The 16150-nt window shown below is 42.5% G+C and overlaps 1 protein-coding gene across 2 annotated transcripts; it reads left to right on the top strand.

Annotated features, from left to right (window-relative positions):
* Positions 1–9279: 9279 nt before the first annotated feature.
* LOC135528132 (lysosomal amino acid transporter 1 homolog) lies at positions 9280–13500 on the top strand. Of its 2 annotated transcripts, none has more exons than XM_064956980.1 (8): positions 9280–9453; positions 9779–9985; positions 10077–10206; positions 10421–10508; positions 11367–11512; positions 11628–11720; positions 11829–12014; positions 12333–13500. In XM_064956980.1, the coding sequence occupies exons 2-8, from the start codon at positions 9780–9782 to the stop codon at positions 12420–12422; spliced, it is 939 nt and encodes a 312-aa protein (XP_064813052.1). In that variant the 5' UTR covers positions 9280–9453; position 9779; the 3' UTR covers positions 12423–13500. The 2 variants fall into 2 exon arrangements, with proteins under 2 accessions (XP_064813052.1, XP_064813053.1); XM_064956981.1 differs by lacking the exon at positions 9280–9453 and adding an exon at positions 9460–9666.
* Positions 13501–16150: the final 2650 nt, after the last annotated feature.

Raw genomic sequence — 16150 nt, 5'->3', positions numbered from 1 at the left:
GGTCAACTGCCCCTAAGAACCAACTTCTCTGGTTTCAAATGGCCTATGTGGCATCTATATGAGTACATTTGTTAATGAAGTCGATCTTGTCCCAAACTGTGTTTTGTGGGTATGTCACGATTTACTGCAGGGTTGGGTATGGATTACTTGCATGCCCACTTTAGCCAATTATGGCCAATAGCCCAAGATACAGCAGGTTGTGGCCCGCCCCCAACTACCATGTCGACACTTGTTATCAAGTGGACATTTGTTATCAAGTCTACATATGGGTGCACAGGCTGAGCTGCATTATTTACACTGGAGCCTTCAGTGACATGCAACCTGTGGAATAGCTGGAAAATGGCACGTGTTTCAGGCAAAAATGTGGCTGCAGTGAACTTCAGCTGTATAAAATACTACAGTGGCATATTGCTGCCACTCAGCAATATTTTTTTATATGACTTACGAAATTAGATGACATTAGGTAATTATTAAATAACTCGGTATGAGAAAAGTCATGTTATAACGAGAAAGATGTATTTATTGCAAAATAACTCTGTTGTATTTTATGAGAAATGGCCTTTATTGTGCTGAAACGTTAGCATTAGGCTACTTGGCACGCTTGTCTTCCTCTCTTGCACAGGTTGACATTATGTCCAGTTTGCTTGTGTTGATTAACTTGTATTTTCTCCTCGGTTTGAGGCATTAGGAGATATTAGTGTCATTGAGCAAAATAAATGGTGTCGTGCATTGTAGGGAAATCGGAGTTCTCTATGGCTGTACAGCAGATTAACTGGGCGGATTTGGAAAGCTTCATGGATACAAACTAATGCATCTTAAATGGTTCCAAACAGGTGGTGACCCAAAATAGTCAGACGTTTACTTCATATTCTAGATCCCCATGGACTGTACATTTGGACCTAAATCTCTGGAAAGGGGATTAGTAGCTACCTGAAATTTCACATTTGGAAGGTGCATTGAAGCTATTGGGTAGCATGATTAGCATTTCTAGCACAACCATCTAGTAAACTGAATTATGCACTGAAATTCGCCACTCGAGAGGATCACTATGGTAGATATGGCTATTCTCAAGAACAAGCAAGTCCCTATCAGAGAACAATTTCCGACTGATCAAGCGTACTCAATGAGCGCTAATTTAATCAAAAGTGCACTACAGTGGTTTGGAAATATGACATTTCAAAAGGAGTAAAATGATTATTAGGAAAACCTTTAGTCATTTGGATGTCGTCAATGACTTTAGATGTATAACGTTAGCTAGCTAAAATTGAGGGGAGACCAACTCAGATTTGAGCTAGCTACCGTTAGCATTGCTGGCTATTGTTGACAAACTTTGTTAGCTAACGACATTGCCATTCATTTGACGACATGATAATGATGGCAAAGTTGTTTTCTAATAAACATTTGTCTACTTTAGCAATGTCATATTCCCAGGACACTATGATGTTAATTACACGAAACAGTTCTGAGCCTCCATCTATCACAACTTTTGGGCACAACTATTGTAACGGATGTGAAATGGCTAGCTAGTTAGCAGTGTTCGCCCTAAATAGCGTTTCAATCGGTGACGTCACTTGCTCTGAGACCTTGAAGTAGTAGTTCCCCTTGCTCTGGAAGGGTAACGATGCTTCGTGGGTGACTGTTGTTGTGTGCAGAGGGTCCCTGGTTCGAGCCCGTGTATGGGCGAGGGGACGGTCTAGAGTTATACTGTTACATTGATGCTGTTGGGTTAAAGTCTACAAAAGTAGTCCACTATGTTTGGGAACAGAAAACTGTATTGAGATCAAATGTTTCATCGATGAGAAAATGTGCAGAATGCCGGCCAAAATCCATCTCGTTCCATCCTCTCCCACTGCCGGCCACTGGGCTTCCTCTCACTACCATATTTGACTATCTAAAACCACCTCCACAAATGGCATGACGCGAACCCGTGACATTTGCTAAATGTAATATCATAATAAATATATGTGCCGAGTGGACCTGATCCTAGATCAGTACTCCTTCTCTGATGGCGAATTCTCTCTCCCTCATTCAAATCAAATTTTATTTGTCACATACACATGGTTAGCAGACGTTAATGCGAGTGTAGCGAAATGCTTGTGCTTCTAGGTCAGACAATGCAGTAATAACCAACAAGTAATCTAACAATTCCTAAACTACTGTCTTATACACAGTGTAAGGGGATAAAGAATATGTACATAAGGATATATGAATGAGTGATGGTACAGAGCAGCATAGGCAAGATACAGTAGATGGTATCGAGTACAGTATATACATATGAGATGAGTATGTAAACAAAGTGGCATAGTTAAAGTGGCTAGTGATACATGTATTACATAAGGATGCAGTCGATGATATAGATGATATAGAGTACAGTATATACGTATGCATATGAGATGAATAATCCAGTGTGACTCCACACTCCAAGACTGCTTCCATCATGTGGATTGGGACATGTTTCGTATTGCGTCAAATAACAACATTGACGAATACGCTGATTCGGTGTGCGAGTTCATTAGAATGTGCGTTGAAGATGTCGTTCCCATAAGCAACGATTAAAACATTCCCTAACCAGAAACCTTGGATTCATGGCAGCATTCGTGTGAAACTGAAAGCACGAACCACTGCTTTCAATCAGGGCAAGGTGTCTGGTAACATGACTGAATACAATCAATGCAGCTATTCCCTCCGTAAGGCTATCAAACAAGCTAAGCATCAGTACAGAGACAAAGTAGAATCCCAATTCAACGGCTCAGACACAAGAGGCATGTGGCAGGGTCTACAGTCAATCACGGACTACAGGAAGAAATCCAGCCCAGTCACGGACCAGGATGTCTTGCTCCCAGGCAGACTAAATAACTTTTTTGCCCGCTTTGAGGACAATACAGTGCCACTGACACTGCCTGCAACGGAAAAATGCGGTCTCTCCTTCACTGCAGCCGAGGTGAGTAAAACATTTAAACGTGTTAACCCTCGCAAGGCTGCAGGCCCAGACGGCATCCCCAGCCACGCCCTCAGAGCATGCGCAGACCAGCTGGCTGGTGTGTTTACGGACATATTCAATCAATCCCTATACCAGTCTGCTGTTTCCACATGCTTCAAGAGGGCCACCATCGTTCCTGTTCCCAAGAAAGCTAAGGTAACTGAGCTAAACGACTACCGCCCCGTAGCACTCACTTCCGTCATCATGAAGTGCTTTGAGAGACTAGTCAAGGACCATATCACCTCCACCCTACCTGACTCCCTAGACCCACTCCAATTTGCTTACCGCTCAAATAGGTCCACAGACGATGCAATCTCAACCACACTGCACACTGCCCTAACCCATCTGGACAAGAGGAATACCTATGTGAGAAAGCTGTTCATCGACTACAGCTCGGCATTCAACACCATAGTACCCTCCAAGCTCGTCATCAAGCTCGAGACCCTGGGTCTCGACCACCGCCCTGTGCAACTGGGTACTGGACTTCCTGACGGGCCGCCCCCAGGTGGTGAGGGTAGGTAACAACATCTCCTCCCCGCTGATCCTCAACACTGGGGCCCCACAAGGGTGCGTTCTGAGCCCTCTCCTGTACTCCCTGTTCACCCACGACTGCGTGGCCACGCACGCCTCCAACTCAATCATCAAGTTTGCGGACGACACAACAGTGGTAGGCTTGATTACCAACAACGACGAGACGGCCTACAGGGAGGAGGTGAGGGCCCTGGGAGTGTGGTGTCAGGACAATAACCTCACACTCAACGTCAACAAAACTAAGGAGATGATTGTGGACTTCAGGAAACAGCAGAGGGAACACCCCCCTATCCACATCGATGGAACAGTAGTGGAGAGAGTAGCAAGTTTTAGCAAGCCTGGTACGGCAACTGCTCCGCCCTCAATCGTAAGGCTCTCCAGAGGGTAGTGAGGTCTGCACAACGCATCATCGGGGGCAAACTACCTGCCCTCCAGGACACCTACACCACCCGATGTTACAGGAAGGCCATAAAGATCATCAAGGACATCTACCACCCGAGCCACTGCCTGTTCATCCCGCTATCATCCAGAAGGCGAGGTCAGTACAGGTGCATCAAAGCTGGGACCGAGAGACTGAAAAACAGCTTCTATCTAGAGGCCATCAGACTGTTAAACAGCCACCACTAACATTGAGTGGCTGCTGCCTACACACTGACACTGACTCAACTCCAGCCACTTTAATAATGGGAATTGATTGGAGATGTTGTAAATATATCACTAGCCACTTTAAACAATGCTACCTTATATAATGTTATTTGACGCAATACGAAACATGTCCCAGTCCACGTGATGGAAGCAGTCTTGGAGTGTGGAGTCAGCTTGGTCGGACCAGCGTTGGACAGACCTCAGCGTGGGAGCTTCTTTTTTTAGCTTTTGTCTGTAGGCAGGTATCAACAAAATGGAGTCGTGGTCAGCTTTTCGAAAGGGGGGCGAGGCAGGGCCTTATATGCGTCGCGGAAGTTAGAGTAACAGTGATCCAAGGTTTTTCCACCCCTGGTTGCGCAATCGATATGCTGATAAAATTTAGGGAGTCTTGTTTTCAGATTAGCCTTGTTAAAATCTCCAACAGCAATGAATGCAGCCTCCGGATAAATGGTTTCCAGTTTGCAAAGAGTTAAATAAAGTTCGTTCAGAGCCATCGATGTGTCTGCTTGGGGGGGGATATATACGGCTGTGATTATAATCGAAGAGAATTCTCTTGGTAGATAATGCGGTCTACATTTGATTGTGAGGAATTCTAAATCAGGTGAACAGAAGGATTTGTATGTTCCTGTATGTTTCTTTCATCGCACCATGCCTCGTTAGCCATAAGGCATACACCCCCACCCCTCTTCTTACCAGAAAGGTGTTTGTTTCTGTCGGCGCGATGCGTGGAGAAACCCGTTGGCTGCACCGCTTCGGATAGCGTCTCTCCAGTGAGCCATGTTTCCGTGAAGCACAGAACGTTACAGTCTCTGATGTCCCTCTGGAATGCTACCCTTGCTCGGATTTCATCAACCTTGTTGTCAAGAGACTGGCTGGACATTGGCAAGAAGAATGCTAGGAAGTGGGGCACGATGTGCCCGTCTCCGTAGTCTGACCAGAAGACCGCCACGTTTCCCTCTTTTTCGGAGTCGTTTTTTTGGGTCGCTGCATGCGATCCATTCCGTTGTCCTGTTTGTAAGGCAGAACACAGGATCCGCGTCGCGAAAAACATATTCTTGGTCGTACTGATGGTGAGTTGACGCTGATCTTATATACAGTAGTTCTTCTCGACTGTATGTAATGAAACCTAAGATGACCTGGGGTATTAATGTAAGAAATAACACGTAAAAAAAAACAAAAAACTGCATAGTTTCCTAGGAACGCGAAGCGAGGCGGCCATCTCTGTCGGCGCCGGAACAGAACAGGACATTCCTTCTATAACTTCAGATTTACCCCTGGACAATGATTAGTAGATGTGGGTGAGTGGACATACAGATCTGGGACTAGCCTAGCAGCAGCAGCTCTTCTCAACTACTGGCAAGAATTTATTTGACATCCAATAACCATGAGAGAAACTTTATTCTGCATTCAACACTTCTATTACAGGAGAGATGAGCACCTATCAGATCCTCCTGCTGTCCTTCACCCCTCGATGCAGTCTGCTGACCATCGTTAATGCCAGGATGAAGTCCGCCAGCCGAAGTAGGAGCCATGTTCATCACCATGCAACGCTCTACTGACGAGGTAGACTATGCTTTGAATAGCAACTGACTGACAGGCAGTGAGGCAGAGACACGCACACTCACATTTGACTTGACCTTATATTGACAACACTCGACTCACAGGTACCCGCCTCTCCCTTCCCATCCCATTAAGCTCCCTTTCTCCACCTTAGGTACCACATTGTCTCCCATCTACTTTATAGTGGCCTCAACTGCACCCTACCGCATAACCTCTGGGTAGCCAGGTGAATGTAGAGCTTCACCAGAGATTGAAGAGGAAGCGAGACATCCCACTCCCTATTTTTTTCTGTTTCAATTGAAGTCAATGAACTAAGTAGACCTGACCCAGCTGCTATCGCATTGGGTGTCAATGGGCGAGCCACCCCCTTAAGTAGACAATGGTAAACAGCCTGAGTGAACTATCTTTGGCTTCACCCCTTGCACAGATGGGGACTGAAACTCCACCCTCAATGTATCCCCAAAGTTGAAGGAAGCCCGCCTGCTTGCTCTGCCCCTCCAGTACTGCTTATGTAGCCGAAGTGAAATGGCTAGCTAGTTAACGCTAGTGGTGTTTCAATCGGTGATGTCACTTGCTCTGAGATCTTGGAAGTAGAAATTCTCCTTGTTCTGCAAGGGCCACGGCTTTTGTGGAGCGATGGGTAACGATGCTTCGAGGGTGACTGTTGACGTGTGCAGAGCGTCCCTGATTCGTGCCCAGGTCAGGGTGAGGGGACGGACGTAAAATCTATACTGTTACATTTACACCATATTTGCTTGAACAATAAAGTTGTTGCCTGAGTCAATACTTTTAAAGATACATCTTACTTCACAAGGGTAAAAGTCCTACATTCAATGCAGATCAAATTTTTCCTATCAAAAGGTTGTGAGGTAAAATGTAAATAAAAATGTTGATATAGTTCATTGATTTGACATGCCCAATCTGAATATTTAAACCATCACAAGTTATGTTAACGATATATACCCTTACTATAACATTACCCTTGGGGACCTGTGATGGAGACATTGTCCTTAAGGTTACGCAGTCATTCTTGTCCTAAAAGAGCACTGGTGTTCATGAAACAGGTTACAATTTTATAAGTAGTCTGCAACTAGGTTTCCGTGAATATGGTTTCCAACATAAGATGCACAGAACTTCTCTAAAGAGCAAGTACAAGTCTATATTGTAATTATATTTACAGAATACAGTATTAGCCATATGACTACGTAACACCTGCCGCCTATAGGGTTACCAAAAATGACACCACTACCAGACTACGGCAGTTCCTTTTTACTGAGGGGGAACACCTCAACCATAGGAAGACTGGATCGTGACAGGCCACCTATTGAGTTGGATCATGACTTCTGAGCATTACAATGGACCAAACAACACTATATCAAAAATATATAATTTTATTACAAGTTTCTCTTTCAATTACAAGATTAAAGCCACTGGCACTTTCTGTTTGTGAGCAAGTTCCAACAGTCATCAATCAATAATACATAAGATAGTAGTCTCTCTAGACTAGTCTCGACAGATGGTTTGTCTCCCACAATGCCGGCTTAGGCTACACGTATGTACATAAAAAAATTTATGTTTCGCGTAGAGGAAAGGGAGGAGTTGAGACATCCGGGATTCTTACTCACTTGTTGCCCTAGCACAGTGCTTATTTTTGAGAATAGCCATAGCTTGCTACTATTGTGATCCCCTTGAGAGTACCTAATTTCAGTGCATCATTCAGATATAGCATGCTAGCTAATGGGTTGGTTGTGCTTGAAAATATATAATCATGCTAGCTAATTGTTTCAAAGCACCTTCCAAATGTGAAAGTACAAGACAAAAATTACAATTACCTAAACTGTTCCTTTATGTCCTCTTGGTTGTGAAGGTAAAGTAGCTAGTTAATCTCATTACCAGAGATTTCCGCCCAAATGCGCAGTCCATGGGGGTCTAGAATGTGAAGTAAACGCCTGACTGTGTTTTGGGTCACCACCTCACCTGTTTGGATGTATTTAAGATGCATTAGTTTGTATCCATTAATTGTCCCATGTCTGCCCAGTTAATAATTAAGGAAAAGCTAGCTACTGTGTTTTTTCCGTGTGCTGTAGAGCCGTCGATAACTCAACACAATGTAGGTAAACTAATGACAACACCATCTATATTGCTCAATAACACTAATATCTCCCAATACCTCAAATTGAAGAGAAAAATAAAAGTTGATCAACTCAAGCAAACCGGACATAATGGGCTCTCCATTAAGGGCTCCCGAGTGGCACAGCGGTCTAAGGCACTGCATCTCTGTGCAAAATGCGTACAGTCCCTGGTTCGAATCCAGGTTTGGCCGGGGTTAGCCGTCATTGTAAATAAGAATTTGTTCTTAACTAACTTGCCTAGTTAAATGAATGTTCAATTAATAAAAATAAAAAATTATAATGGCAACATGTGCATGCCATGTAGCCTATGCTATCGTTTCAGCATAACAAAGGCTATTTCTCGTAATAATGTGCAACCTGATTATTTTTGTAATAATGTAATCTTTCTCGTTATAACGTGATCTTTCTCACAATAACGAGATAATGAATTATTTCATAACATGATTTTACAGTATCTCGTAATATATTTTATACAAAACAAATCTGAGTGGCAGCAATACGCAACCTTAAGACACCATTATGGTCTTAATTTTCAGTGTTTTGAAAAAATACAAAGCGTGTAGAACTTCGAAGTTAAATAGTTTGTGATGGTTATTTTGTGATATAGCTTGGAAACTTAAAATTTAGTTGATTTGTTATTTAACCGAGGTCCCTTATTACAAACATAATTGGGGGGGGGGGGGGGGGGGGGGGGGATTCGTCATGCCTCTGTGAAAAGGGATTGTATTGGTTTTGGATCCGGTTTACCTTCCGTGCATGAGCCAGCAAGGTGTCCATCTCTGGCCAACTGTCGGCTCAAAACAGAAGTGAAGCACTGTAGGTTAAGAACCCCGATGCTTGCTCGCACATTAACACAAGGTCGGAATTGTAGTTCAATGGAGGCAACACTGGGCGAATGTTACTGCTGAGAGCTAGTTAAAGGGATACTTAGGGATTTTGGTAATAAGGTCATTTATTTACTTACCCAGAGTCAGATGAACTCATGGATACCATTTTTATGTCTGCGTGCGGAAGTTGCTAACTAGCTTTAAGGTAGACTTCCAGTCATTGCGCTAACGCTAGTTAACATTTGCTCGTGAAACTATAAATTCCTTCATACTGGACGCACAGACATAAAATGGTATCCACGAGTTCATCTGACTGCGGAAATAGATAAATGGCCTCATTGCCAAGTATCCATTTAAGCACTTGGGGTAAAGAGTAGGATTCTGTGTTTTCAGATGCAACAGAGATTGCTTTTGATAAAATCGCTTTATCTGCCCCCCCAATGAAAACTAGTTTGAAAATATATGTTTCTAAATTATGCACTATGCTGCCTCGTTAACAAGTTCGAGCAGCTCATATTACGGTTCGATTTGAGAGAGGCGCTCCCTCCTCCCGGACCGCTTTTGCTCGTTCACGGTGCTCGGCGGCTCAGGTTAATAGAACTCCCTCAATCTGCCGTCGAGCTCCGCCTTTTGAAGAGATCATCTTCCAATCATAACTAGCTAGGTCACTCCGAACACAATTGTTTTTACATCTATGCCTGTTTTCTTTATCTTTGCAAGCCAGTCGGCAAACAGATGTTGATTCCTGGACACACTACAATAACTGTCCGAGAATCAGGTAAGATCAGTATTTTGAATGTTCGACCGGCGTTACCTTATTTTAGGCGTTTGAATCAGCCACAACCTTGAGGAGGCAGCCGGCTAACAAGCAAGGAAACGTAAACTAGCAACTTGTTTTGTTGCCCAGCTGGAAACAGTCAGTCCATTCTTGGTTCAAACCGAGGTCACTCGACTCTGATTTCCATAGCAGATAGTAACATTTGAGACTGAGGTATAAACCAGTTTTACCTACAGAAATAATAAGCACATACCTACCTTTTAATTTATTGCTTATTTAGCTATTTTGTCTAACTTGTGCGTTTAACCCTTTCCTCTGTGCATAGAATGAGTCTGAATTTGGGGTCGGCTGATGGTGTCCTCACGCTGGTGTCCATTGGATGGAATACTGATGGAAACTTCAGCGCTGTGTGCCCAAATGGGTCAATATGGGTTTGGGAAGGGCTGCGGGAATGTGCCCAGGACGCCAGGGACATGGCCAGTGTAATCCTGGGTCTGCTGTCAATAATGTGCTTCATGGTCTCTTCTCTGCCGTAAGTCTGGATTGGGTTTACATTATTTCAGCCCATTTCTGACTTAAGGACAGCACTGTTATGTTTCCTATTGTTATGTTCATGAATGCAGGCAGTACTACAACTCTTGTAAGAGTGGGAATATGGACAGTGCCTTGTCCATTTGGTTTCTGCTGCTGTGGCTGGGGGGTGACTCCTGCAATCTTGTAGGCTCATTCTTAGCTGACCAACTGCCGCTACAGGTAAGTGATGGCTGTCTGGGTCAGTCAATATTGCTGAAATGGTTTAAAAATTAACTGTTTTGGTGTCAGTCTAAAAATGAGAATAAGGATAAACTGAAATTGTCAGCTCATCAAGATACTGATGTAAAGATAATGACGTTTTAATGTTCGGCATATAAGTATTCCCCTTGTCCACCCCACTGACATGTCTCTCTCTCCCCCTTCTCTCATACAGACGTACACAGCAGTGTATTATGTCCTGGCTGACTTATTGATGCTGGGAATGTACTTTTACTATGTGGCTAAGAACAGGATGAATAACAGTGAGTTTGTATTTGTCAAATTATCTGCTGTGACATTTGTCAGTACTAAATCAAGGCCACTGGTCATTGTACATTCCACCCATTGACTATTAATTGAGGGGCCTTTGTGTGTGTATAAGTCTTTCCAAAATCCAGTCCTTGAGTACTCTACAAACAGTACATATTGTTGTAGCCCCGGACAAACTCACCTGATTCAACTCATTGAGGACTTGATGATTAGTTGACAAGTGGAATCAGGTGTGCTTGTCCTGGGCTACAACAAAGGTGTACTGTTGGGGGTACTTGAGGACTGGAGTTGGGAAACACTGCAGTTTAACACACACACAAATGACAGGGTATGGCTTGTCCATGTTCTGCCGAATCAACAAATGTTCTTTCCAAGACACCTTTGTAAAAATGTCTCATTATGCCAAAAAACATTGCAAGGTTGTTTAAATTGAATATAGGCTTAGTTATTTAACGGTTCAGTGAACCTAACAGGTGTGTATTTTAGCATGGGAATAGCTTCAGATTGGACTGTTCTCATCTACATAGAGGCTCCCTAGGATTAGGCTGGTGTTGAGAAACACTGCTCGATACTAGACCTTGTGATGGTAAAAGTCCCCAACTTTGCTTTTTTTTTAGTACACTTAACAGATCCACATTTTTCTACATTAGTGTTGCATTTTTTTCCACTCATTGTCCAATGTAAAAAAAGACCCAATACTGATGTCAGCAATACCATGCAACACCACAACATTCTGTTTTTGTTTCCTTATTTTTGTGGCAGCTGATGACGCAGTGACTCATTGTTGCAGGAGTTTGCTGAGGCAGCGTCTTCCAAAAATTAAGACTAAGCCCCTTTTTTTCTCAACCCAGGCAGGTTGGTCTTAAATGTGGTGGGTGTGGTCTATGTCTTGGGCTTCTCTGCCGGCCTCGTGGCCTTACCTGCGTCCCAACAGGATGTGGTCCTCTCTGGGTTTAAAGGGCGGGCCTTGCTGTCAACCACTGTGGACGGTATTAAGGTGAAAAGTGGTCTTTAAGCAATCAGTGGATGCTAATGTAATTTGTGTTGATATGACACTGGCCCCTGGCTAAATGTTATGCGTGACATGCAAACTTTTTTTTTTGTGTGTCCAGGCTTTCAGCACCAAGGAGATCATTGGGTATATCATTGGCTCCATATCCTCAGTGCTCTACCTCTGCTCCAGACTTCCACAGATGCACATTAATGTGAGTCGGAAGAAGGATAGTTTGGGAAGGGTTGTTGAGTGAATGAGTACTGGGTAGGCTTCCTACCTGAAAGTCCTGCATGGATATTTTCTTTCTATCTCTCTGTAGTATACAAGAAAGTCGACGGAGGGTGTGTCCTACTTTCTGTTTGCCCTGGTCATCCTGGGTAACACCATGTACGGCCTGAGTGTGCTACTGAAGAACCCTGAGCAGGGCCAGGGAGAGGGAAGCTACATCATCCACCACCTGCCCTGGCTCGTCGGCAGCATGGGCACCCTCTCTCTAGACCTGCTGGTATCCTTCTCATTACAATGCCTGCTGGGCCTCTGGTCTCTTCAATCACATGTGTACTTGTAACTTTTAGTCTGCTTTGACTTAACACTTAGCTTGTGCTTTTGGCTCGGTCCTTGTATTACAATGACCGTAATGAACTTATCTAAAGGCAATTGGTTCAGGTTGGTTTGTGACTGGTATGCTGTAAGTATTTACCTGTACATTATCCTATATCTAAGCCTGTAGTCTGGGATGCATTTCCTTTCCAGTGCCTTTTTAAGAATATAATTTGTATTTAATTTCATAAACTTCTTGAATTCCCTTGACTCGCAGCATCAGATCTCCATACAGTTCTTGATATACCGCAATAATGCCCCTCTAGAGTTGGAATCGCAGCACGGCGAGAGAGCTGCTCTGCTGGACAAATGAAACTACTCCCTGGGTGCTGGATCTAGCAGTACAGACACTTATCCCCACCAAATGGACTCTCAATTCACATTCCTTGACAGTTTTGGCAAACACAGGATATCCCTTTCTTTTAGATTTTATAGTTGTATTTGTTATTTATACGATCTGTGTTTTTTTGTTATTTTTAATGTTTTGAGAGACTCCACATTGTTCATTGGGGTGCAGCTGTAGTTTACTGTTCTTAATGGCTCTTAATCTTTTAGTGACAGACCATTCCACCGTTACTCAATAAACACTTGTAGTTTACTTCAAACCTGTTCTGACAATCATGATGCTACTTGTCACTGCATGGAACCCTCTTCTGGTTGTATTGGAAAAGTCTTGTATTTCAGAAGTGATGATTTAACTAGAAATATTTTTTGCAGATCACTTCACCTGTCTTCTGAGTACACAAAGACATGGAAATCTTAGTGTTTTAATATGTTCATGTGGATTTATTGTAACTAAAGTGTTAATGTCTGAAGTACTGTACTTTTTAATAATATTTGATCATTTACATCAATTGCCTTAGGTGTATTCCAGTGATTAAAAAATGTAAGTGATTGCATAAGTATTTGTACATGGGATAAGTAATGAGTTACTTAGACTACCTATTGAGATGTGTCTTTTGGTAAGATTACCGTGTGCTAAATGAGGTGAAAAGGGATCTGGATTACATTTTCCATGTGCCCTTTTTTTTTTTTTTTTTTGGTATGGTTTCAGATCTGGAGACTTGACCTGTTTGTTCAGTGTAAGCATATCATGATGCTCACTAAAGATTTTTGGTGATGGAATGGTCCTGTGTTTCTTTTTCTTGATCTGTTCCCTAAACACATGGTGATGCATCACCATTGACTGATATGCATAGCAAGGATTTGGGTGATTTTTAAGATTTTATCACATTGATAGTGCCTCATTCCCAATATACTGCTACAATTTAGAAGAAATTATTTGCTGGGATGTGTTTTATTTCATGTTCATAAATGTTTGTTTATTTCTCACCCATACGCTCAATGGGTTGCATAATAAATCAAGTTTTTAAATGAAACTGTGAAAATGGTTATGGAACTCTGATCAATAGTTTGCTAGATATGCTGAGAAAGTGATGTCATTTGCTGCCTTCCATATCCTATACTGTTTTTGACTGGATTTAAAGATTATATAATCCAATTCATAAAACATGAGAATTTCATATACAGTGCATTTGGAAAGTATTCAGACCCCTTCACTTTTCCACATTTTGTTACTTATTCTAAAATGTATTTTTTTTTGACTCAAGCAACACAGTACCCCCATAAAGACAAAGCAGAAACAAGTTTTTTTGATATTTTAAGAAAATGTATTACAAATAACACCTTATTTATTAAGTATTCAAACCCTTTGCTATGAGACTTGAAATTGATCTCAGGTGCAGCCTGTTTCCATTGATCATCCTTGAGATGTTTCTACAATTTGATTGGAGTCCACCTGTGGTAAATTCTATTGATTGGACACGATTTGGAAAGACGCACACCTGTCTCACATTTCTGCAATATTGAAGGTCCCTAAGAACAGTGTGGCCTCCATTCTTAAATGGAAGATGTTTGGAACCACCAAGACTCTTCCTGGAGCTGGCCAAACTGAACAATCGGGACAGATTGGCCTTGGTCAGGGAGGTGGCCAAGAAGCCGATGGTCATTTTGACAGGGCTCCAGAGTTCCTCTGTGGAGATGGAAGAACTTTCCAGAAGGACAACCATCTCTGCAACACTCCAACAATCAGGTCTTTATGGTAGTGGCCAGACGGAAGCCACTCCTCATTAAAAGGCACATGACAGTCCACTTGGAGTTTGCCAAAAGGCACCTAAAGAACTCTTAGACCATGAGAAACAAGATTCTCTGTTCTGATGAAACCAAGATTGAACTATTTGGTCTGAATACCATGAGTCACATCTGGAGGAATTCCAGGCACCGCTCATCACCTGGCCAATACCATCTCTATGTTGAAGCATGGTGGTGGCAGCATCATGCTGTGAGGATGTTTTTCAGCAGCAGAGACTTGGAGTCTAGTCAGGATTGACAGGAAAGATTAACAAAGCTAAGTACAGAGAGATCCTTGATGCAAACCTGCTCAGGACCTCAGACTGGGGCAAAGGTTCACCTTCCAACAGGACAACGACCCTAAGCACACAGCCAAGACAACGCAGGAGTGGCTGAACCTGGTCAAACATCTCTGGAGAGACCTGAAAATAGCTGTGCAGCAACGCTCCAATCTGACATAGCTTGAGAGGATCTGTAGAGAAGAATAGGGGAAACTACTGAAATATAGGTGCGCCAAGCTTGTAGCGTCATACCCAATATGACACGAGGCTGTAGTCGCTGTCAAAGGTGCTTCAACAAAGTACTGAGTAAAAGGTCTGAATACTTATGTAAATGTAATTTTTTTGTTTTTTTAGTTGCATTTGCAAAAATGCCTAATATGTTTTTGCTTTGTCAATATGGGGTATTGTGTGTTGATGAGGGGAAAAATTGAATACATTTTAGAATAAGGCTGTAACAAAATGTGGCAAATGTCAAGCGGTCTTATTACTTTCCGAATGCACTGTATAACTTGACTAATAACTCACTAACTACCAAAGGATATGAACAAAATGTACACACTTGACATGCAGCTCTTGCTTTGATCTCAAAACCAGCGCATCTACTCAAGACCGCTTATGCTGTAAACACAGTCCAGTTCAAAGTTAATGGCACAGATCCATATATGCATCTCTTATTGGCCGAGTCGTGCGTGTCAATACAATAGAATCCTACTCCAATGCATTCTGCCTATAACAAAATCTCTTGCAGTTATTTTTGTTTCTGTAAGTTGCATTGAAAGTGGCTAATATTGCGTTGAATCAATCACAATTGCAAGGAAAAGTGAAACATTGATAGTGTTAACAGGGAAAACTCTAGAACAGGGGTCACCAACCTTTTCTGAGTCAAGATCACTTTGAGTAAAAATGTAAACAAATGTAAGCCTATGCAACATTAACTACTTAAAAATGGTACTGTAGCAATGAGGTTTATGTAGTAAGCTATAGGCTCAATACATTATCACCGCATATTGGCTTTGCTTGAATTGCCCTGCCAATGCGCTGTTGTTGGGGCCATTTCACAAAATATATTTCAAAATTTGAGGTAGGCAATATGATCACACTGGTAATCGATCCCTTGTTGTATTACTTGTGATGCACAGCTGAGGAAGCATACATTTAAATGTATTTTACTGGACTGATGGTGCCTGCATCTGATGGTCAGTCTCGGCAGAGGGAGAGCAGCAGACTGAGGATCCGCCTTGCAACATCCCTCCGCTCTCCCTTTCCTCCACTGACACTGACCAAAAAGGGACACCAACTGGATGATGAGTCGCACCCCATAATTTGTGCCTCATGCACAAATTCACGTTGTTACTCCTATGAACAGAGAAAGTGAAATATTCCTTTATATTAAAAAATCCTCAAGCTGCTAATAATAACTACAACGCAAACCTATATATTCACTTTCCTGTTCATTCTTTACTAACGCAGTGCTTTTTGTATCGCTGAGTGGAAATAGGAAGTGGTTTATAAAAGTGTTGAATAATGCTGAGTAAGAACTAAAACACGAACTCACTGAAAAAAACAGACGCTCTTTGCTGTATTCGTTGACGGCCTCTCTCTTGTCATCGTTTTAAACGTTTTGAAATCT

The sequence above is a fragment of the Oncorhynchus masou genome, chromosome 33 (assembly GCF_036934945.1).
Source record: "Oncorhynchus masou masou isolate Uvic2021 chromosome 33, UVic_Omas_1.1, whole genome shotgun sequence".
NCBI lineage: Eukaryota > Metazoa > Chordata > Actinopteri > Salmoniformes > Salmonidae > Oncorhynchus > Oncorhynchus masou.
Note: the sequence above shows the minus strand (reverse complement) of the source record. Positions and strands in the feature narration are given on the sequence as shown.

Coding starts and splice junctions, on each gene's coding strand:
- LOC135528132 (XM_064956980.1), top strand. CDS start 9,780: ATGAGTCTGAATTTGGGGTCGGCTGATGGTGTCCTCACGCTGGTGTCC. Junction 9,986..10,076: donor TTCATGGTCTCTTCTCTGCC/GTAAGTCTGGAT, acceptor TCATGAATGCAG/GCAGTACTACAACTCTTGTA. Junction 11,721..11,828: donor TTCCACAGATGCACATTAAT/GTGAGTCGGAAG, acceptor ATCTCTCTGTAG/TATACAAGAAAGTCGACGGA.